We start from the raw sequence: 24,770 nt of genomic DNA, 5'->3' as shown, positions 1-24,770 counted from the left end.
TTGGTCCTCTAATAACAGACTATATTGATAACACTTTGTTTTTAGTAAAACATTTTCTTCTATTTTGTTCTGACTTTTTACTTTTCTCTAGCAGGAGGGCTAAATTACCTAGTCTGCCATAACCAGCATAAGTGTCTGCAATGTGGTTATTTACAGTAGGGTCAATAAGCATTGATCTTCCTTTCTCCCAGGATATAAAAAGGTTATCCAAAATTGTAACTGGGTATCAGACATGAAACATTTAAAGACAAAATTCATTTGTTCATGTATAACACGGCCACCAAGGACTACAGGAACAAAGATTGTCCTTCACTTTTGGAAACAAAGATAACGCTTTCTCAGGAAATTGACCTGGTAGCTGCTATAATAATATGGTTGGCATTCTTTTTTTTTTAAATATCCATCTACCCATCTATTTATTTGACTGTACTGGGTCCTAGTTGTGGCGTGCGGGATCCTTAGCTGCAGTGTGTGGGATCCCCAGCTGCGGCATGTGGGACCTTCTAGTTGCGGCATGCGGGAACTTTAGTTGCAGCAGGTGAACTCCTAGTTGTCGCACGTGAGATTCAGCTTCCTGACCTGGGATCGAACCCAGGCCCCCTGCGCTGGGAGCACGGAGCCCCAGCCACTGGACCACCAGGGAAGTCTCGGCTGACAGTCATTTTCAATAATATGTTAAGTTCTCAGAATTTTTTTAAAAAGGCATCTAATAAATCTATACAGTGAATAGCATGTCTTTATTCTATTTACAGTACATTTGTTATAAATATAATACATTTTTGAAAAGCTTATTTTTAATTAACTTGAGTAGATTTATATTTTAAACAGATCATCTCAATTGTTAAAGTTACATAATAAAGAATATGATAATTTAAATGACAAAAATCTCATATTGTGAAATAGTGCACTCTATGCTGAGATGAATGAGGGGGGGAAAAGTCAAACTCTTTCCAAAACTATAATCAAAGCATCAGAAAAAAAAGTTTTTCTTTTTACAAAGTTATGTATAAGCCATAGGAACAACCAGATACTGAAGTATGAAGACCCTATAACCAACGTTCAAAACTGATTTTAGAGAACTGTGTGAAGCAAGACAGGAAAATCTGTATTTAACACTCTGTGGAACTTCACAGTAAAGCTGGAATTTATAGACTAATGGCTTAACAGGAATATTGCCAACAAGGCCTTTTCTTCCTCAAAATCATCTCCTAATGTTCATATACCATTGATAAGTTGTAACAGCAGACTTAGACACTGGTTTTAAGTGGGGCTTAATAAGGTGCATGGATATGCTGAAATTCTGTATTATGAGCATGTAAATTATTACCAGGGATTAAAGAAATACAAAAAAAGAATTTAAGTACTCTCAGTCCAACGTGCTTTGCATCATCAACAAATTGACAAATCAAAAGTATTTTACAGTGATCTAACACCAACCTCCCGAACAAGTTAAGTATTTCAAATACTGCTGTAAAAACCATTCAGTAAAATAAAACTGATTCCTGTGGATTTCAGTACAAATTTGTAAGTTGTCACACATTATTGATGATGATCAGGGCAGGCATGGAGCTCTGCTGACTTGTTTCAAACACTGTAACTTGGTCTGATAACTTGGCAAATACCCTAGGAGTTCCAAGGTTATAAACACCTGTATGGACAAAGCATGCTTTCAGCTGCAAACTGTGAAGCTCCTGGCTTTTAAGATGAAGTTTATATTGTGTTTGTCCAAGCCATGTAAATGATCCATGGATTTCCAATGCTTCTGGGCTAAGGGAGGAGGCAAGTAGTAAGTTGGAGAATTTTTTTCTTCATAAATTTTTTCCCGAAGTCCCAATAACACATCCCTTTCATCTAGCAATTCTATTTCTAGAAATTATTTTATGACACCAACTGTATTAATAACAATAACAGCAATAGCTAATATTACAATTTCTATAATAGCTAAAATTTATTAACACTTACTATGTTCCAGGCACAATGCTAAGAATGAATTATCTCACTTAACACTCACAACAGCAGCTAGTAAATAATGGAACCTGATTTCAAACCTGAGCTTTTAACCACTTGGTTATCCATACATAAAAATAAATGTGCATATAAGAATGCTTATAATATTGAAATTGTTTATAATACTGAAAAATGGAAAGCAACCAAGGGTCTACCAATAAGGCATTAGCAAATTAATTTATGATACACATAATCATACACAAAATGTTCGGATTTCACAGAGCTAACCCAGATCCTGTTTGGAGTGTTATACAGTAATAATCAGTATACGCTTCACACTGCTTTTCTAAAAACCCAAAAATTTCTGAATTCTGAAAAGCATCTAGCTCTTGGAGCGCCAGTATGGACCAGCATTTTTGTTGTTGTTGTTGTTAAGCATTATTTTATAAATCAGAAGACAAGACAAAAGAAACTTCTATTCTGAACTTGCTGATTTTCAATTTTAGAGTTCTTTATCACCAACAAACTTTTATAAAAATTGTTGCCTCTGGTCAAAATAATTTGTTGCTTTTGGAAATTGCTTTCCATTTGCCACTATTGAAATTCTAAGACAATCTTCGTTAAGTCTTCTCTAACACTTCTTAATACCAAATAAAAAAATAAAGGCATGCCTGAGTAAACTTTATCTATGTTAGGTAATTATTTGCATAATTTCAAAATATTAAATTGCTTTCAAATCAACCTTTAACTACAAAATAAACTTGCCCTAAATAAATCTTTACCTTGTTGTTTTATGCCTAAGATCAACTATTACATCGACGTCGGCCTTTGAACAATTGGCAAGTAAAAGGGTCACTGGTACTAAACAAAGGCTGTGGAAAAATAAATAAATAAAAAAGGTTAGCGGGATATTAAAAAAAAAACAACAACAAAAAAACACTTTCTTGAAAATAAAACTTAAGAGTACCTAATAGCATAAGCGTCTCAAAAACAATTAGATTCAAGTAAGGAAAAAAAACTGAATTCTAAAATCACTCAAGCCAAATTATTTGCATAAACAAGAAGTAAAACATATTAATACAATGCCTGAATACTAAATACCAGAATATATACATCCACAAAACCATTTTATTTATATATATTAAAGCTAATCTTAAAAAATAATCAAAATGTTTCTAGGTGGTTATTTCCCAAAATGCAAAACAGAATAATCGCAACTAAGAAAGATCAATGGAGAAAAGAAAATCATGAAAATGCCAACAACTAATCCTGTTCTCTATGCTTGGTGAAAATTACTTAATTTTGAGAACTGACATTTGCTCTTCTATCAAATTTGCATAAAAGCCATCACGTTCGGGAGAATATGAGAATTATCTCTGTACAGCAAGTTATGAGGAGAGCCCTTTCAAGTAGACACATCCGCTCAGTTAACCTAATTTCTGATCTCACTTTATAATTAGTAAATCACTAAAGCATAGGAGAAAGGACATGAAGTGATAGAAGAGGACCTAATGAACAGACTGGTGCAGATTTAAAATCAAGAACATAATAAATGAACATAACTATGCACAAATGGTTACATACTATTACTGAAAATAGTTTACTCTATTAACACAAAGAACAAAGGGATAGTAAAAAAGAAAAAAGGAATCCTATAAGCTCCCACAAAATTAACTTTAAAATTCTGCTCAGATAATATATTTTATGCTTTCAGAAATTTTATATCCTCTTACTAAGAAATACTTTCTGAACCATACTGCAAATAACAGATTTCCCTAAACAAAAACTAAGATAATTTCAAAGACTTATTCTTAGATCGCACCGGTGCTACGCCCTCACCTCCTCCACAAACTTCTAACAAGGAGAAGAGGACAGCAGAGACTACCGAATAGGTTTCCAGTCTAGAGCACCCCACTGAGTTAAATTCCAATCGCATAATTTGTAACCCAAAGCAAAAGCTCAGAAACTTCGCTATTCTGTTATCATTTGGGCCTCAAATTCTCCATGCTTTATCTAAATGCTTCTAGTAAAAGAAGAAATCAGAACATCTGGATGTTTCCCAGCCCCAGAATCATTTCCTTCATTCCTCTTCTTCCTCCATTCACTGCTTCAGTGACTAGCACCCCCATCTCCCCAGCAAACCTCAGGCATCATGCTAAGTGTTAATAAGTGGGAATGGGGGCTACTGCCTCACTAGCCCCCATTCCCAATTTTCTACTATTCTTCACAAATTCCTGTCAATTTCTTTGATTCATACCTTTGTTATCTCTGGTCACCTGCTGTTTCTCATATTCTCATTCCTCTGCTGCCCTGTGTTCCACTGCCATGACCAAACCTCCTCCCTGTCCCATCCCTCCCACATTTCTGTATTACGTTAACAACACTCCTCTAGATCCTCAATCTCCTCTCTTTATATGTCTACATCTTACTTTAACTGAAATTTGGATGACTACACAGCTTCCTCTGCAGGCCTCTCAATAACACATGCTGTTCTTCTTCTAACATCTTCCATATCTCTAGCCAGAATGTCTCATTAATATAGTTAATACCACTTCTTGAGTTCTTCCTCCTACCTCTCCTATAAAAACACCTCATTTTTTTGGTCATAAACTACTCCAAGGTTTTTATTCTTTTTTTCTGTCCCCATACTGACAAACTAAAACCAGTGACAGTAACTCAGTACAGCAGAGATTCTTTGGGGGAGGGGGACGGGATGAGTCTTTTGAAATATCTGCTTCACCCCCTTCCCCCCACCCCAAATTCATCTAGTACATCTGTCAAGCAGAGGCCTACCATCTAGACAGGAAACATTGCTCAAGATTTTTCTTCCATATCATCTTACTGGCTTCATTTATTAAAAGCTTCTGGATGAGTTTGCTTTCTTCTTTTCAATCCTGAATTTTGTCATCTTTTTGGAGAACTTCACTGTCAAGGTAGACAACTCATTCAACTCCTTCTCAAACCCTTGATCTGTCACCTCCATAACCACCAGTACTATTCAAAACTCAGCCATCTAACTTCCATGACCATACTGTGAATTTGTTTTAGTCACCTAAAATAAATGCCTCTGAAATACTACTCAGATTCTCCACTCTCTGACCACTATCTCCAGCTCTCTCACTCAATTACACTTCTGATATTTAGTTTCACAAGGATGCCCAATCACTTGACCCTCTACTTCAGTGATTCTCAATCCTGGTTACTGTGGTAATGGTAATTATTGTTTAGCACTATTCTTATTCACTCCCCTCACCTCCCACTATGCAACGGTGGATCATCCTTGTTGATTGTTAAGGAGAGGCTATTTGGCAATGGAATATTAATGACTCTGATGCAAACAGAAGCCTTAAATGTGCTACTGCAATGTGGCTCACTTTCTGTACTCCAGAGGTATGCCATGAGAAGAACATAACCCAGCTAGCTGCTGCCCATTTGGACTGAGCCCAAATATATGTGGCACAAACATGAACCCAACCAACCCACAGTCTGAAGCAGAGCTTCAGCCAAATCGTCATTGGCCTGCAGACCCATGAGCGTGGGAATAAATGCCTTGTAAACTACTCAATTCTGGAGTGGGTTCTTACGAAGCATTATTTAGCAATAGTAACTGATACAGATTCACTCTGGTATCACCTGAGGATTTATTTAAAATATATAGACACATAGGTCCTACTCCCAGAGATTGTGATTTAACAGGCCTAAGTATCAGGAGTTTCAAAAATTCTTCAGGTGATTCTAATGTGCAGCCAAAGTTGGAAGAACCTGCCGTATCTTATCCTTCTCAAACCTGCCTTGTTTTCACATACTTCCATGCACAGTTTTAATTCTATGATGCTTTATTTTAGCCCACTGGTCTCCTTTTAGTTTGATCAAACCTGTCCTGTTTCACATACTTCCCTGAACTGCCTAGAGTCTATGATGCTTTTTACCCTAATAGAAGCACATGGAGAAGTCCTACATATCCCAGCCTCTAAGGCATAGCCAGGGTTTCAACCACTAAGCAGCACCATGGCATCTAAGATATTCAGGAAGTACGTGAAGCAGGACAGGTTTGATAAACAGGGACAAAGTAGAACGGTGGGTTAAAATGAAACATTATGGAATCAAAACTGTCTATGGAAGAGTGGGAAGACAGGTTCACTAGGGATAAAACAAGAAATTTTTTCTCAGCTTTGGCTGTACATTAGAATCACCTGGAGAACTTCAGGTAATCTAGATGTCCAGCCCCCAACCTTCAGCCAATCAAATCAGAATCTCTGGGAGTAGGACCAAAGCATCTGTATTTCTTAAATTTCCCCAGGTGACCCCAGTGTGCCTCTGTCAGTCAAAGGCATACAGAATGAGTACTGAGCAATTAAGACCAAAAGTATTTAAAAATAACTTAAATGGCTAAAATCTTTAGAAGTCTGACAACAGAAAGTGCTGGTGAAGGTTACGAGCAGAGGGAACTCCCACACACTACTAGTGGGATATACGAATCAGTAAGACTACTTGGAAAAAATTCCTAGATAAATGTGGGAAAAAAGAGGGGAGCAAACACACGTGCACCAGGAGATATATACAAGAATATTCAAGAGCAGAAAGCTGAAATATGAAAATAGTCCAAAAGTCCATCAACAATAGAGTAGATAAACTAATTCTAATATGTTCAAACATATTCATTTGGCAATGACAATTCCACAGCTTCGTCAATGGTTGATGAATAACATAATAATAAGTGAAAGAAACTGGACGTAACAAGAATATACTCTGTATAATTCCATTCATAAATAAAGTTCAAAAAAACCCAAAGGACTTCCCTGGTGGTGCAGTGGTTGAGAATCCGCCTGCCAACGCGGGGGACATGGGTTCGAGCCCTGGTCCGGGAAGATCCCACATGCCGCGGAGCAACTAAGCCCGTGCACCACAACTACCAAGCCTGCACTCTAGAGCCCGTGACCCACAACTACTGAGCCCGTGCACCTAGAGCCCGTGCTCCACAACAAGAGAAGCCACGGCAATGAGAAGCCCGCGCACCGCAACGAAGAGTAGCCCTCGCTCGCCGCAACTAGAGAAAGCCCACACACAGCAACGAAGACCCAACGCAGCCAATAAATAAATTAATTAATTATATTTTTTAAAAAAACCACAACAATCAAAATACAGATATGTAACACTTGGTTGGAAAATTATAAAGAGGAGCAAAGAAATGACTGCTAATACTGGGGATGGACGGGGGAGTGACTGGAAGGGAGTACACAGGGGGCTTCTGAGATTGCTAGCAATATTCTGATTTCTTCCCTAGAGGTGATTATTTGGGTATTAGCTTTGTGAAAAATAATCACTATGGCCACACGTTTTCATTTTTGAGCACTTTTCTGTGTGCTATATCTCACAATAAAAGGGTTTAAAAATGGTTAGCAGCATTTAAGTTACTTTTTAAATATTTCTGATGCTAAGTCAACATCTTAATTTTGCCCAGCACTCTTTCTGTGTGTCCTTAGCCAGCTCATTACTCTCAGTAGTTATCCTCAAATTTCACTTTTAAAAATTCTCTACCCTTTATTCTCTTATTTCCTAGATTACTTTGAGTACTTAACCGTGCTTCTATAAACTGCCGAAAAATGGAGGCATTCCAATAATGTGTAAACGTGTTAAAATTTCTCCCTACTTTCATCTTTCCCCATTTCCATAGTAAGGAGGTCCGAAGCTCTTTGGTGTATCTTTCCATCTATTAAGGATTCTGTTGCCCTTCCTGTATCCCATCATTTCCTTCAAGACCATAAATACATCCATAGCTTACCTAGTAAAACAATAATATTGCATGGCTATTCCCTGATCCCCGTTCATAGTCCAGCTTCTTGAAAGGGTGGTCTATGTGAGTATCTTTACTTACTTCCCTCCCATTTCTCCTCAACCTCCTATATCATGCCTCCACCCCCACTATATAATAACATTCTTCTCAAAAGCATGAGCCATTTCTTTACTGTCAGAGCCAATGAACGACTTTCCTGCAGCATTTAAAACTGTTAACCACTCTCCCTCCTTGAACTGTTCTCACTCCACCTTTGTGATGCCACTTTCTCCTCATTGGTCTTTTCTTCCTTAATTCTTTGATTGCTACTTCTCAACCAGTCTTCTTCGTGGACTTTTTCCTTAGCTCATCTCTCGAACACCACTGTTCTATAGGTCACCATTCTCTTTTGTTCTACCCCACCCCATCCCTACCCTCTATCCAAGGTGACTTCACCAAAATTTATACCTTCAGTTATAATTTACAGACTGTCTCTAACAGACTTCTCTCCATCTTCTTTTATATCTGTAAACCAGCCACTTTTTGAAGTGTCATCGGACTTAGGACTTTTTATTTTAGAACCTTAAGTTTATATAATCAGGCTATTTACCAAAGTTATAAATACATCAGTCCCCCAAAAGTTTAATACTTAATAAATCTTAAGTAAATGATGCTGTCTAAATTTAAACTGTTTGATGAGTCTATACTGTAGTCATGTCTTAGGCTTAATTTCTGTACTTAAAACAAAAACAAAATGACGGTATTTTTTCCTTCTTTTTGACTTAATGATAAACCTGCTCATCAAAAGAAAACTTTTGACAACTAACTGGCTGAGGAAATATCCATCTTTTAATTACAGCAGCAACATATAGTAATCATAGTAGAGGGTAAATTACTTAAGGGTAATTTCTACAGACTCAATATTATTCTAAATTGTTTCTTCAATATCTGGGTTAATGCTATTAATAAATGTGTGTATGTCTGTGTGTGCATGCACGCACAGGTGTGTATATTGTAGAAAAATGTTAACAAAAATACATCTCAAACCTTTTTTGATGAAAAGGATGACTAAATGATTCTGGATAGTGAAGACTCGTTTTAATGAGATTAGAAAGCTGCTCTACTGATGGTCTTGAGGAAACTGTAGTGTTTTCTGGCCTGAAAAATTTTAATAGTTCCATTTCTGGTGGCTCCTGAGAAAAGAAAAAATATATGACAATAAAAACACTGCCTTGTTAAAATAAAGTATAGCACATACAAACTAAAGAAGTTAAAACCAGTAGAGATAAAGTAAAGCATGAACAATACTTTTTCTGCTGTAAAAACTAACTAATAGTTGAAATCATATGCTATACATACAACCTAGGATAAAAAAACTAGGATCTGTAATCATTTATTCATTCTATATTTATTATGTGTTGGGGTTAGACTTGAAATCCAGCAACCTCACATATTAGCTCTGTGATCCTGGGTAAGTTATTTAATACTTTAAGACAATTTCCCCATATGTAAAAAAGGGGTTCACAATAATAATAATTTCAAAAATTGCTATGGTTCTCATCTAATAAAATTGCTTAGTACTTAGGCTATAGATATTCAATTGTATAGCATCTGTTTTAATAGTTGAAAAACTAAAATTGCCTTAAAGAGTCATTTTTGAAAGTAGCTTGCTGAGTTTTTACAGATTATAGTGCCTCAACTATATTAACTGAAGATTAACATACACGTAAAAGTCTCAATATAGCTAGTGTGAGGCACACAGTAAACATTTCAATAAATATTATTATCGTCTAAATGAAAATAGAGAATCATGTCCCACTTCTAGTATTATTATTGCTTTCTTGGTAATTTTTTTCTCCATTTTTCTTCACTGTCCAGAAAATTTTGATTTTTTAATTTCCTGCTAGCCTAGCTGGATTCTGATCTACACCAAGGACTGGCAAACTACAGCCCATGGGCCAAATTCAGCCTGCCTCCTCTTTATGTAAAGAAAGTTTTATGGAAACAGAGCCACATCTATTTGTTTATACACTGGCTATGGTTGCTTTTGGACACCAAACAACAGATGAGTAATTCTGACAAAGACTCTGAGCCAGCAAAGTCTAAAATATTTACCATCTGGCTTTTCTCAGAAAAAGTTTGCTGACCCTTGATTTATACAGCTGCAAAAGCAAGAATTAAAACTGCTTTTGACTTATGAGTGAGAGAAAAGTGACTAGAGGCTGACTCTGGAGGAGGGAAGCGAGCAGGAGCAGAACTTCTGCAGGGCGGGTCACGTTCTCTTTCTTGACCTGGGTCCTCCTTCTATTGGAGCGTTCTTCAATTTGTGAAAAGTCAGTGACTTAGTCACTATTCTGCATTTACGTTACACTTTAATAAAAAGTTCAAAAAATGTACTACTGTTTATTATAATCTAATCATCTAAGAAAAACAAGCTGTTATTTGAGACTTCTAAATTATACTAAATGAATCTCTACATACCACTTACCAGGAGGAACACACATGAACAATGGTCAGAAAAGGACACCAAAAACCTGAAGCTAATTTACTGAGGGAATATTTAGAAGAGCTTCCCTCTCTTCTAGCTTAAAAGCAACAACAAGTATTTTCGCAATGAGTGCTGGACAATTTGTACAGTAGTTTTATAATAAGGGTTTGATTCAACCTTATGACAGACAGTCCCGTCACAAGAGAGGCAAGGTATAAAGTACTATGACCCCTGTTTTATACGTAAACTAAAAGGTTATCAAGTTATGCGAGTAACCTGCACTAGGTCATCAATCTGCAAGTCTCTGGGCTCCAAATATATTATTCTCAGTATGATGAACATGCTGCATCTCCCAACTCAGTTAATCATATAAAGAGAATATAAAGTATTTCAAAGGTGAAATACAGAGGATAAGAAGGATATGCCCTACACAGTGTTTTAGTAAAATGGGACTATAACTTGAGTGAATTTTATAGAAATCACTTTGTTTCATTTTCTAAGTGAAAAATCTTGCCTTGTTTGAGATGTCCAAAACTATCAAAATATGATAATTTGCAGCTAAAACTTGGGACTTTTTTAACTAATCAAATCAGTTTGAGAAAAACAATTTTCTTAAAATAAGAAACAGATTTGGGTTTAAATATTTACACATACTATGAGAACTTTTGGTAAGGTTAAACAGTATTTTAGGAAAAGTAAGAAAATAAACAGTATTACCAGCTGCTGCACAACTCCAGAGGCCATCCTTTACACTGTATGATAGGCCCCATGGAGTTCTGCAATGGTATGGGCCTGTTAAACAACAAACAAGATAATATAGAGAATATGGTTCCCTTCCTCTCAAGCTAACTGTGAGTTCTAGATTCAATAAAGACTATATCTTAGGAAACCCCAAGATCACAAATGCATCTTAATACTCTTATGAAGTGCTAGTGAATTTTAAAATCAATTTATGTTCATTTCTAATTTTAATCAGCTTTCTGCCACCAAGCCCCAACTCAAATTCCAATATAAAAGCTTGCACAAACCAGACACCTTCAAAAACACAAAAAACAACCAAACAAAAAACCCCACAAGTTCACAGGAAGGCCCCAAAGCAAACTCTGTCATTACCCGTTTCTGAGGATATGAAAAAGCTTCTTTTCCTATAGTGCGAAGAACAACATGGTGCTGACCTTCCAAAATAAGCTGCTTACTGTCTTCCACTACGTATGCCTAAGAAGTACAAAGCACAAAAATGTTAGCCTGCTTGGCAGTAACCTCAAAAGTAACCAATGCAATATCTGATGGAAAGCAGAGGTATTATGGCTAATATCTATCAATTACCAACACTCATGGCTGTGTCAGCATTTCTACTTTTGTTCATTCATTCAATCAATTAAGTATCTGTCAAAATCTGCTCTGCCTCAATATAAAACAGTTGGCCTGGATACGTGAGAGACACATCTTGAAATCTTTTCCAATTTTCTCTAGCGCGCTTAAGAAACTAGTCCAAAAGAACAGTGCTATACCATAACACAAGTTTTTTTCTTTACTGGACTGCCAATATACAGGCAACAAACAGCCTTTTTCTTATAGTCTTGCTTCTGAAATGCACCAGGGTTTATCACATAGTGGAGCAAAATCAGTGAGTACAATCATAAATCCTAGAAGTGGAAATGCCATGTCCTTGGAGATCTTAAATTTAAGTATTGATACATATGCTTAAAAGAAAAGAAAAAAAAAAAGGCTTTTTTTTCTTCCTATACAATGAACTGATCTCATCTATATTAAAACACTTACTCCAGTATGTAACTTTTCTTCTTGAACTTCTTCTGTGTTGAAGAAAATAAAATCTGTAAATGGCTCTGATATACTGGTACTGTCACACTATGCAAATACAGATGCTTAATTATTTTTTTTGATAAGCCCAATTTTTTTTACTATTAGATTCAACAGATTCAAAATTACTCAGAATGCTATAAACATTCCTAAGTGTTTATTTTCAATTTCTCTACTTATCATGAGTGACAATTTGTCATCCATGGATCACACTTGGAGAAGTGCTGCACCAAGGCAGAGGCAGGCCCAGGACCTGCTCAGCACCCATCCATGCACAACCCAGAAATGCAGGAGGAGTTAAATACTTGATGGGGTGACCTTTAATCAAGAGAGGATGACAACTGATAGATAACGTCCTGAGACAGACACATCTTTTCCAATGATCTCAGGGACCAAACAAAAGTCACCCATAGCCATGCATAATCCTATAATGCATTCTCTTTCCTGCACAAAGTCTTAGTTTTTCAAAACAAACCTTTATTTTTGGTTAAGATTGGTTACAAGTTATACTATACCCCCTTACCAACTAATTTTTTTTACAAAAATGTTGTCCAAGGTCTTAGTTTTCTCCTGAATCATATTTTTTTAGAGTACTATGTTCCCTATGCATCAACTCCACAATTTAAATGACTTGTCAAGTTTTCTTTCATTCAAGGGGGTCCTTTGTGCACTATCTAGAGCCTTCACTAAAGAAAATCTACTAGTCACTTCCTCAAATGAGTTGAATAATAAACTTATCATAGCTACTAGCCCCTACCAAACTTAATATCCCGTCCTGTAATCTATTCAAACTTCCATTTTCTAACTAAGGAGTATCATCATCTTGGGTAGTTTTCTTCTTCTTCAATGATGATCAGCAATACTAGTAACTGGTTTTTATTCAGGGTGATTTTTTGAAAGATAACCCCTGGCCACCCCGCCCCCACCAAGGTTATTGTGGGCTCAACGATGAGTACAGAATACAGCACACATTACTCAAAATCTTGTCTCATGAATATTACAAATTGTTACATGGCAGGAATCTGTGGAGTGACAGCTACAAATGCCAAAGGTCTACTATACATTTAATGGATGCTTGGTTTACATTAAGGGGTAATGCTACTGAGCCTGAAAATAGGATTCTCTTGATTCTAAGCTTCAAGTACATTTGATTTCAAACTAATAACGTGTAACTTATCTTTTTAACATTAAACACCTTCACCTTCTACAGTCAACAAAAGTATCAATTTGCTTAAGCAGTTTTATTGGAATTCATGTAAAGCCAGCTTGGTTTCAAGAAAGTTTACTTAAAAGTGTGCAGTTTAGTAAAAAGAACACTTTAGAACATCTGAATCAATTTAAAATAACATGTTCTAATCATCTACCATGAGCGTGTCTCCATCTTAGGCCTTATATCAGACAATACAAAATCAAACCTCCTCACATAGTACAGGTGAATATCCCTGGGCAAGATCCTAAATTTCACTGTAGAATCATTTCTACAGTGGAAAAAAAAGATACATACTTAAGATACAAAAGGGTGTACTGTGAAAAATAAACCTCTTCTGCATTATAGTTAACTTTAGGGAAGACCAATGCCTAAACAACCTCATTCTGGTCTGCCATGTGTATGTGCAAATCTTAGTTGAATCTGATTTTTTGTTTTAATTAAAATATTTTCAAATAATCTGAAAAATTTCAACACAGACCAACAATTAGATAATTGTAAAGAATTACTGTTAATTTGGGTGAGATAGTAATATGGTGGGGTTACATTAAACAAGAAAGTCCTCATCTGCTTGACGTATATATAAAAGCATAGAGATAATAATATGGTGGGGTTATACTAAACAAGAAAAGTCCTCATCTGCTTGAAGTATATATAAAAGCATAGAGATAATAATATGGTGGGGTTACATTAAACAAGAAAGTCCTCATCTGCTAGAAGTACACATAAAAGCAGATGAAATATGTCATTAAAAAATATATACTACAGCTAAAAAATAAAGGAAGGTAAAAATAAAAGCAAAGTAAAGGAATACGTGAAAATGAACAGCAGCAAATTAGTGGCTGTTGGAGCCTAAGTAATGGGTACTTAGAGGTTCATAGTGCTACTTTTCCTTTTTCAGAGTTTGAAAATGCTCACAATAAAGAGTTTAATAACAGCATTTTTGCTTTCATGGAGCTTATCATATCTACAATATTCTCAGTACCTCTTACAAGTAATAAGTAACACAGAAGAAAGTCATCTAATTTGAATGAATTCTTCCCTTTAGGCAAAAAAAAAAGTTATTTTGGAACTGTTGAAAAACTTATAAAACTACTTCAATATTCAAATTGGAAAATTTAAGCGGAGAAAATATAAAGAGCAGCTTACATTTACTCTTCAGCTTAAGAATTAAGCATAAGTGAGGCTTGCTGAAATAATTTAACAACACATACCTTCCACAATACAACAATATTCAAATCCACCTCATTGCACTTCTGAATTAATCTCATAGTGTCCTCTATTGACTGCTTTTCTGTATGCCGAGAAGACTGGGCTTGTGGTTTCTTCAATTCAGAGGATAAACTTCGATAAAAGAAATCTGCACATGGGCTTGCTGAACTTACTATCTGTTAAAAGAAAATCGTTTGTCTGTATGTGTTTTCAATTAGATACACCCTGCTAAAATTTATATTTCTACAACTTACATATACCCAAAAGGCTTATTCAGTAATTTCTTATCAATTTGGTTGAATACAAGGAGGCCACCCTAAGACTTGAATACCTAAAATATTTGGCACAAATTACCCTGAATCTTAAAGTTCGAAGCTTAAATTCATAAATTTACACTTCCATGACATTGGCTTTGACCTTCTAAGTATCCAGGGAGGGCAAATGGGTATCTCTAAGAAAATGAATAAAAAGTGAATTGTTGAGAATCTGACAAACAACATATATATGTACAACTGAATCATTTTACTGTACACTTGAAACCAATACAACATTGTAAATTAACTATACTTCAATTTTTAAAAAGGTAAATTGTTAAAAGGAAATTATGATATTTTTAACTATGAAAAATAACAAATATTTCCCATTCAAATACTTGGAAGACTAAGTGATATCCAAAGAAACAGAACGAATGAAGCCACTGGCATTAACCTGGCTTTTATACTTGAAGGGAGAGAACAGGAAAAAAGATTTTTAAACAGACTCAGAACTACAGAATTTCCCTTAATTAATGGACTACTGTGTTTCATAATAAAATCTCTACACTTAACAATTTCTTGCATTATAAACTATATTACATAGCTGTTAAGCTTCAAGTTAATTATTAAATATTAATAAATATATATTTTCCCCCTTAGACATGAACTTTTTCTGGTAAACCATTGTCCACATAGTTATCTCATTAACGTGTAGTGCCTGGTAAGTTCTATTTACTCAGATTCATCAAAAGGGAAAATGTCTTTGTTTATGCCATCTGCAGTGCTCCTATACAAAATTATTAACAACAAATACAATAAAAATTACAACCTTAATATAATTTAAGGGTCCTGATGATGTTTCTAGGGAAGTTTTTTAAAAAGACATGAACAGGACTTCCCTGGTGGCACAGTGGTTAAGAATCTGCCTGCCAATGCAGGGGACACGGGTTCGATCCCTGGTCCGGGAAGATCCCACATGCTGCGGCGCAACTAAGCCCGTGAGCCACAACTACAGAGCCTGCACTCTAGAGCCCGCAAGCCACAACTACTGAGCCCACGTGCCACAACTACTGAAGCCCACGTGCCTAGAGCCCGTGCTCTGCAACAAGAGAAGCCACCGCAATGAGAAGCCCACTCACCACAACGAAGAGTAGCCCCCGCTCACCACAACTAGAGAAAGCCCGCGCCCAGCAACAGACCCAACGCAGCCAAAAATAAATAAATAAATTTATTAAAAAAAAAAAAAAAAAAAGACACGAACAAAGCAAACAACTGAAGTCCTAAAAGCTAAAATTCAACCATTCAGGAAGCAAGGAAGCACAGTGTCCAAAAGTCATACTCATTCTGGAATTATTGGACTTTTGGTGCTCTGGGATATTTCTAAATAGCTGCTTCCTCAAATGGCCAAAAGATAGTACAAAGAGTGGGTCAGATGAAGGCAAATGATAAGCGCAATACAAAAGTCTAAGTATGTTTGGAATTATCAAGGAGAAGAACACAAAGAAATAATACCAGTAACAGCACAAAACGACAGGGAATCTGGTCCAGTATTTTTCAAAGCAGGTCCCCAAATCACCTCTTCTGATTATCTGCAGAGCTGGATGAAAATGTGTATTCCCAAACTCTACCCAAAGTATGAGCCAGAGCTTTAGAGGTGGGACGGCAAAGCTTTCAATTTTATAAAAATTCTCTAGATAAAAAATAGTGTGCAGGGCTTCCCTGGTGGCGCAGTGGTTAAGAATCCGCCTGCCAATGCAGGGGATATGGGTTGGAGCCCTGGTCCAGGAAGATCCCACCTGCTGCGGAGCAGCTAAGCCTACGCGCCACAACTACTGAGCCTGCGCTCTAGAGCCCACGCGCCTAGAGCCCGTGCTCCGCAACAAGAGAAGCCACTGCAATGAGAAGCCCCGTGCACCACAACAAAGAGTAGCCCCCACTCGCCGCAACTAGAGAAAGCCCGTGCGCAGCAACGTAGACCCAACGCAGCCAAAAATAAAATAAATAAATTAAAAAAAAATAGAAGGTGCAGACTGATAACCTCAAGATCACCTCAGAGCTTTAGCAATTCAGAACCCCAGGTCTCATCCAGTCCCACTGACTGAGAATTTGCATTTTAACAAGATCCCCAGGTGACTTACATGCACATTATTTCAAAGTTTGAAAACCACTCTCAAGGTGGTTCTAACATATAATTATTGGGAGTATCACTGCCCTAGTCAATAATACATTTAAAATTACAAAACAGCTTATTATTTGGGTCACAGAACCATATGATATTCCCAAATTCACAGGGTTATCATCTGTATGTTCCACTGTGACCACGTTCCCAAATAAACAGGTTCCTTCATATAATCCTGTTTCTTTCTTTAATCCCAAGGACTAAACTTATTTCATGAGTATCTTACACTCTAAAAGAAAGTTAAATTTAAATAACTAATTAAAATGCTATATTCCATATAGCATTTTTGTTTGCTTTGGGGCATGAAGACAAGTTGCAAAACCCAACAAAGCTGACATGTTCATCCACCAAAGAATTTGGGGATTACTAAAGCAACAGTTTTACCAAACCAGTCAAGATACTCCAGACTGTGACTTTTAAAATCAAACGTTATTGTGCTTATTTGCATACCTGTTCATTTCCAAAGATGATATCTGCAAAGGTATATTTTTCTGAGGACTGTGTAGCAACTAAAAAACAGGGGAGAACAAACTAATCATATCATTGGCATGAAATATAAAATGACCATTTAACAAAGTGTGACAGTAAAATGAATTTACCTTCTTCCTCCTTACATCGTATTGCCTTGAAGCAAAACTTTCCCTTCTCCCTATTGGCAAGTTTGGCATCTAGGAAAAGAAAAGAGAAAATTTCAAATACTTTTCTCAGTTTATAACATGGTAAAACCTAATTCATTACTCAGACTTCTTCAGTCACACTGGAAAATATTTCATAATTATAAATAGTGTTTAATGAAAAACATCTTTGCTTTCCTCTCAATAAGGCAAATCTCATTCAGCTCTTTAAAAGGGTAAGATTAAATTTTCTTGAAATGCATGTTCATATGCACATATATATTCAGATATGTATGACATTATAGATAAACAGAAAATTTGAAAAATTAGAACTTGGGAGCCAGGGAGTCCACAATTCCACCACTCTATCATTTCTTCATTTCCTATCAATATTTTTTTCATATGGATGATTTATACCAATATTACTATATGCACATACTTTGCTATGATGCATTTTCCCACTATTGCAACACATTTTAAAAGCTTACATATTTTAATGACCACAAAATAATCTGAGTTGTAGCTTAATTCACATTAAAGCTCCATTTGATTTTTCCCTATTAAACATAATCTTACAATAAACTGCTCTGAATATATGGATCTTCTTATATTTTGAATTAATTCCTCTGTATAAATTCCAAAAATAAGAATTACTATGAAGCTAGGTAAGAGTTTAAACATTTTTTTTAATCTTTTAAAATACATTGTACAATTCTTTCCAGAAACAGTAAATATTTTGCCAGCTTCAATCTACTCTTACAAGCACTAAGCACTTTCATACTACTAGCAGAATGATAAAATGATGGAAATATTTTGGAAAACAATTTGACGGTATGTATCACAAGTGTGCATATTCTTTTGTTTAAAGTTATATGTGTATGCAAATATACAGAAAAGCCAGTCAACACACAAGTTTGGTTATACACAGAAAAACCAGTTTTCCAATAGTAAAGGAAACAAAGAGAAACTTTCAATTATAGTCTATATGTTTCTGTACTGTTTGAAATTTTGACAGTGACCATGTATTCAGGCACTGATTTTACAATTGAATTTTTTAAAAAAGAAAAAAAATATACAAATAGAAAAGATGTGGAATAAAAAGATGGGAAAGAATCGATTAACACGGTAATTTCACTTACAGTCATGTAAAGTAATGAAAGCACAATTTAATGCTTACAAAAGTTAATTATAAGAAAGTCATCAACCGCCTAAACAAGCTCCAAAGACGGGCGCGAGCCGTGGCTATCAGCACGGACCCCTGAGAGGGGCATAAAACACTAAGGCTGCTGCTGCAGCCACCAAGAAGCCTGTGTGCAAGCACAGGTCACTATCCACACCACCCCTGCTAGAAGCCTGTGCAGCCCGCCACCGCCAGGGTCCCGTGATCCAGGGACAACTTCCCTGGGAGAACACATGGTGTGCCTCAGGCTGTTGCAATGTCACGCCGTCCTCTGCCGCTGCAGGCTCACCCCACATTCCATACCCGTCCCTCCCCCCGGCCTGAGTGAGCCAGAGCCCCCTAATCAGCTGCTACTTTAACCCCGTCCTATCTGGCAAACAGACGCCCTCAGGTGACCTACACGCAGAGGCGGGGCCAAATCCAAAGCTGAACCCCAGGAGCTGTGCGAACAAAGAAGAGAAAGGGAAATCTCTCCCAGCAGCCTCAGGGGCAGCGGATTAAATCTCCACATCAACTTAATGTACCCTGCATCTGTGGAATACCTGAATAGACAATGACTCATCCGAAATTAAGGCGATGGACTTTGGGAGCAACTGTGTTTGCTTTCTGTGTCTAATTTGTTTCTGGTTTTGTTTATCGTAGTTTAGTTTTTAGAGCTTATTATCATTGGTAGATTTGTTTATTGATTTGGTTGCTCTCTTCCTTTTTTAATTTTATATATATATATGTTTTTATCTTTCCTTTTTCTCTTTTTGTGTCTGTATGTGTATGCTTCTTTGTGTGATTTTGTCTGTATAGCTTTGCTTTTGCCATTTGTCCTAGGGTTCTGACTGTCCTTTTTCTTTTTTTTTTAGTACAGTTTTTAGCACTTCTTATCAATGGGGGATTTGCTTTTTTATTTGGTTGCTCTCTTCTTTCTTTCTCTCTCTTTTTTAATTACTTTCTTTTTTTTTTTAAATAATTTTTTTCTATTTTAATAACTTTTATTTTATTTATTCATTTTTTCTTTCTTTCTTTTCTTTTCTTTCTCTCCCTTTTCTTCTGAGCCGTGTGGCTGACAGGGTCTTGGTGCTCTGGCCAGGTGTCAGGCCTGAGCCTCTGAAGTGGGAGAGCCAAGTTCAGGACACTGGTCCACCAGAGACCTCCCGGCCCCACGTAATATCAAACGGCAAAAGCTCTCCCAGAGATCTCCATCTGAACGCTAAGACCCAGCTCCAAAAAAAAAAAAAAAAAAAGACCCAGCTCCACTCAACGACCAGCAAGCTACAGTGCTGGACACTGTATGCCAAACAACTAGCAAGACAGGAACACAAATCCACCCAACAGCAGAGAGGCTGCCTAAAATCATAATAAGTTCACCAACACCCCAAAACACACTACCGGACATGATCCTGCCCACCAGAAAGACAACATCCAGCCTCATCCACAAGAACACAGGTGCCAGTCCCCTCCACCAGGAAGCCTACACAACCCACTGAACCAACCTTATCCACTGGGAGCAGACACCAAAAACAATGGGAACTATAAAGCTGCAGCCTGCAAAACGTATACCCCAAACACAGCAAGTTAAGCAAAATGAGAAGACAGAGAAATACACAGCAGATGAAAAAGCAAGGTAAAAACCCACCAGACCAAACAAATGAAGAGGAAATAGGCAGTCTACCTGAAAAAGAATTCAGAGTAATGATAGTAAAGATGATACAAAATCTTGGAAATAGAATGGGGAAAATACAAGAAAAGTTTAACAAGGACCTAGAAGAACTAAAGAGCAAACAAACCAGGATGAACAACACAATAAATGAAATCAAAAATTCTCTAGAAAGAATCAACAGCAGAATAACTTAGACAGAAGAACAGATAAGTGACCTGGAAGATAAAATAGTGGAAATAACTACCACAGAGCAGAATAAAGAAAAAAGAATGAAAAGAATTGAGGACAATCTCAGAGACCTCTGGGACAACATTAAACGCACCAACATTCAAATTATAGGGGTCCCAGAAGAAGAGGAGACTAAAAAAGGGACTGAGAAAATATTTGATGAGATTACAATTGAAAACTTCCCTAATATAGGGAAGAAAATAGTCAATCAAGTCCAGGAAGCGCAGAGTCCCACACAGGATAAATCCAAGGAGAAACACGCCAAGACACACATTAATCAAACTATCAAAAATTAAATACAAAGAAAAAATATTAAAAGCAGCAAGGGAAAAGCAACAATTAACATACAAGGGAATCCCCATAAGGTTAACAGCTGATCTTTCAGCAGAAACTCTGCAAGCCAGAAGGGAGTAGCAGGACATATTTAAAGTGATGAAAGGGAAAAACTTACAACCTAGATTACTCTACCCAGCAAGGATCTCATTCAGATTTGATGGAGAAATTAAAACCTTTGCAGATAAGCAAAAGCTAAGAGAATTCAGCACCACCAAACCAGCTCTACAACAAATGCTAAAGGAACTTCTCTAGGCAGGAAACACAAGAGAAGGATAAGACCTACAATAACAAACCCAAAACAATGAAGAAAATGGTAATAGGAACATACATATCGATAACTACCCTAAATGTAAATGGATTAAATGCTCCAACCAAAAGACACAAACTGGCTGAATGGATAAAAAACAAGACCCATACATATGGTGTTTACAAGAGACCCACTACAGACCCAGGGACACATACAGACTGAAAGTGAGGGGATGGAAAAAGATGTTCCATGCAAATGGAAATCAAAAGAAAGCTGGAGTAGCAAATCTCGTATCAGACAAAATAGACTTTAAAATAAAGACTATTACAAGAGACAAAGAAGGACACTACATAATGATCAAGGGATCAATCCAAGAAGAAGATATAACAATTGTAAATATTTATGCACCCAACATAGGAGCACCTCAATACATAAGGCAAATGCTAACAGCCATAAAAGGGGAAACTGACAGTAACAGAATCATAGTAGGGGACTTTAATACCCCGCTTTCACCAATGGACAGATAATCCAAAATGAAAATAAATAAGGAGGCAGAAGCTTTAAATTATACATTAAACAAGATGGACTTAATTGATATTTATAGGGCAGTCCATCCACAAACAGCAGATTACACATTCTTCTCAAGTGCACCTGGAACATTCTCCAGGACAGATCATATCTTGGGTCACAAATCAAGCCTTGGTAAATGTAAGAAAACTGAAATTATATGTATCGAGTATCTTTTCCAACCACAACGCTATGAGGCCAGATACCAGTTACAGGAAAAAAATCTGTAAAAAATACAAAAACATAGAGGGTAAACAATACACTACTAAACAACCAAGAGAACATTGAAGAAATCAAAGAGGAAATCAAAAAATACCTAGAAACAAATGACAATGAAAACACGACGACCCAAAACCTATGGGATGCAGCAAAAGCAGTTCTAAGAGGGAAGTTTATAGCAATACAATCCTACCTCAAGAAACAAGAAACATCTCAAATAAATAACTTAACCTTATACCTAAAGCAATTACAGAAAGAAGAACAAAAAAACCCCAAAGTTAGCAGAAGGAAAGAAATCATTAAGATCAGATCAGAAATAAATGAAAAAGAAATGAAGGAAACAATAGCAAAGATCAATAAAACTAAAAGCTGGTTCTTTGAGAAGATAAACAAAATTGATAAACCATTAGCCAGACTCATCAAGAAAAAAAGGGAGAATTAGAAATGAAAAAGGAGAAGTAACAACTGACACTGCAGAAATACAAAGGATCATGGGAGATTACTACAAGCAACTCTATGCCAAAAATATGGACAACCTGGAAGAAATGGACAACTTCTTAGAAAAGCACAACCTTCCGAGACTGAACCAGGAAGAAATAAAAAATATAAACAGGCCAATCACAAGCACTGAAATTGAAACTGTGATTAAAAATCTTCCAACAAACAAAAGCCCAGGACCAGATGGCTTCACAGGCAAATTCTATCAAACATTTAGAGAAGAGCTAAAACCTATCCTTCTCAAACTCTTCCAAACTATAGCAGAGGGAGGAACACTCCCAAACTCATTCTATGAGTCCACCATCACTCTGATACCAAAACCAGGCAAAGATGTCACAAATAAAGAAAAGTACAGGCCAAAATTACTGATGAACATAGATGCAAAAATCCTCAACAAAATACTAGCAAACAGAATCCAACAGCACATTAAAAACATCATACACCATGATCAAGTGGGGTTTATCCGAGGAATGCAAGGATTCTTCAATATACACAAATCAATCAATGTGATAAACCATATTAACAAACTGAAGGAAGGAAAACATATGATCATTTCAACAGATGCAGAAAAAGCTTCTGACAAAATTCAACATCCATTTATGATAAAAACCCTCCAGAAAGTAGGCATAGAGGGAAATTACCTCAACATAATAAAGGCCATATATGACAAACCCACAGCAAACATCGTTCTCAATGGTGAAAAACCGAAACCATTTCCACTAAGATCAGGAACAAGACAAGGTTGCCTGCTCTCACCACTATTATTCAACATAGTTTTGGAAGTTTTAGCTATAGCAATCAGAGAAGAAAAAGAAATAAAAGGAATCCAAATCAGAAAAGAAGTAAAACTGTCACTGCTTGCAGATGACACGATACTATACATACAGGATCCTGAAGATGCTACCAGAAAACTACTAGAGCTAATCAATGAATTTGGTAAAGTAGCAGGATACAAAATTAATGCACAGAAATCTCTTGCATTCCTATACACTAATGATGAAAAATCTGAAAGAGAAATTAAGGAAACACTCCCATTTATCACTGCAACAAAAAGAATAAAATACCTTGGAATAAACCTACCTAAGGAGACAAAAGACCTGTATGCAGAAAACTATAAGACACTGATGAAAGAAATTAAAGATGATACAACAGATGGAGAGATATACCATGTTCTTGGATTGGCAGAATCAACATTGTGAAAATGACTATACTACCCAAAGCAATCTACAGATTCAATGCAATCCCTATCAAACTACCAATGGCATTTTTCACAGAACTAGAACAAAAAATTTCACGATTTGTATGGAAACACAAAAGACTCCCAATAGTCAAAGCAATCTTGAGAAAGAAAAACAGAGCAGGAGGAATCAGGCTCCCAGACTTCAAACTATACTACAAAGCTACAGTAATCAAGACAGTATGGTACTGGCACAAAAACAGAAATATAGATTAATGGAACAGGACAGAAAGCCCAGAGATAAACCCACGCACATATGGTAACGTTATCTTTGATAAAGGAGGCAAGAATACACAATGGAGAAAAGACAGCCTCTTCAATAAGTGGTGCTGGAAAAACTGGACAGCTACATGGAAAAGAATGAAATTAGAACACTCCCTAACACCATACACAAAAATAAACTCAAAATGGATTAAAGACCTAAATGTAAGGCCAGACACTATAAAAGTCTTAGAGGAAAACATAGGCAGAACACTCCATGACATAAATCACAGCAAGATCCTTTTTGACCCACCTCCTAGAGAAATGGAAATAAAAACACAAATAAACAAATGGGACCTAATGAAACTTAAAAGCTTTTGCACTGCAAAGGAAACCATAAACAAGATGAAAAGACAACCCTCAGAATGGGAGAAAATATTTGCAAACAAAGCCAACTGACAAAGGATTAATCTCCAAAATATACAAGCAGCTCATGCAGCTCAATATCAAAAAAAGAAACCACCCAATCCAAAAATGGCAAGACCTAAATAGACATTTCTCCAAAGAAGATATACAGATTGCCAACAAACACATGAAAGGATGCTCAACATCACTAATCATTAGAGAAATGCAAATCAAAACTACAATGAGGTATCACCTCACACCAGTCAGCATGGCCATCATCAAAATATCTACAAATAATAAATGCTGGAGAGGGCGTGGAGAATAGGGAACCCTCTTGCACTGCTGGCGGGAATGTTAATTGATACAGCCACTATGGAGAACAGTATGGAGGTTCCTAAAAAAACTAAAAATAGAACTACCATATGACCCAGCAATCCCACTACTGGGCATATACCCTGAGAAAACCATAATTCAAAAAGAGTCATGTACCACAATGTTCATTGCAG

General features: G+C 36.5%; 1 protein-coding gene across 4 annotated transcripts in view; it reads right to left on the bottom strand.

The window, feature by feature from the left end:
- Nucleotides 1-735: 735 nt before the first annotated feature.
- Nucleotides 736-24,770, bottom strand: part of TRAPPC8 (trafficking protein particle complex subunit 8) — an 88,149-nt gene continuing 64,114 nt past the window's right edge. For all 4 annotated transcript variants that reach the window (XM_061169866.1, XM_061169867.1, XM_061169869.1 and 1 more), the window contains 7 exons: nucleotides 17,481-17,549; nucleotides 17,332-17,390; nucleotides 14,451-14,624; nucleotides 11,322-11,423; nucleotides 8,768-8,913; nucleotides 2,730-2,819; nucleotides 736-1,767 (listed from right to left, as the gene is read on the bottom strand). In XM_061169866.1, the coding sequence (XP_061025849.1) occupies nucleotides 1,533-1,767; nucleotides 2,730-2,819; nucleotides 8,768-8,913; nucleotides 11,322-11,423; nucleotides 14,451-14,624; nucleotides 17,332-17,390; nucleotides 17,481-17,549 (875 nt within the window). In that variant the 3' untranslated portion in view covers nucleotides 736-1,532. The remainder of the gene's footprint in view (nucleotides 1,768-2,729; nucleotides 2,820-8,767; nucleotides 8,914-11,321; nucleotides 11,424-14,450; nucleotides 14,625-17,331; nucleotides 17,391-17,480; nucleotides 17,550-24,770) is intronic.

This window comes from Eubalaena glacialis, chromosome 15, assembly GCF_028564815.1.
Source record: "Eubalaena glacialis isolate mEubGla1 chromosome 15, mEubGla1.1.hap2.+ XY, whole genome shotgun sequence".
In the NCBI taxonomy this organism is placed as follows: Eukaryota; Metazoa; Chordata; class Mammalia; order Artiodactyla; family Balaenidae; genus Eubalaena; species Eubalaena glacialis.
The sequence above is the reverse complement of the archived record's forward strand: the minus strand, read 5'-3'. Positions and strand labels throughout refer to the sequence as shown.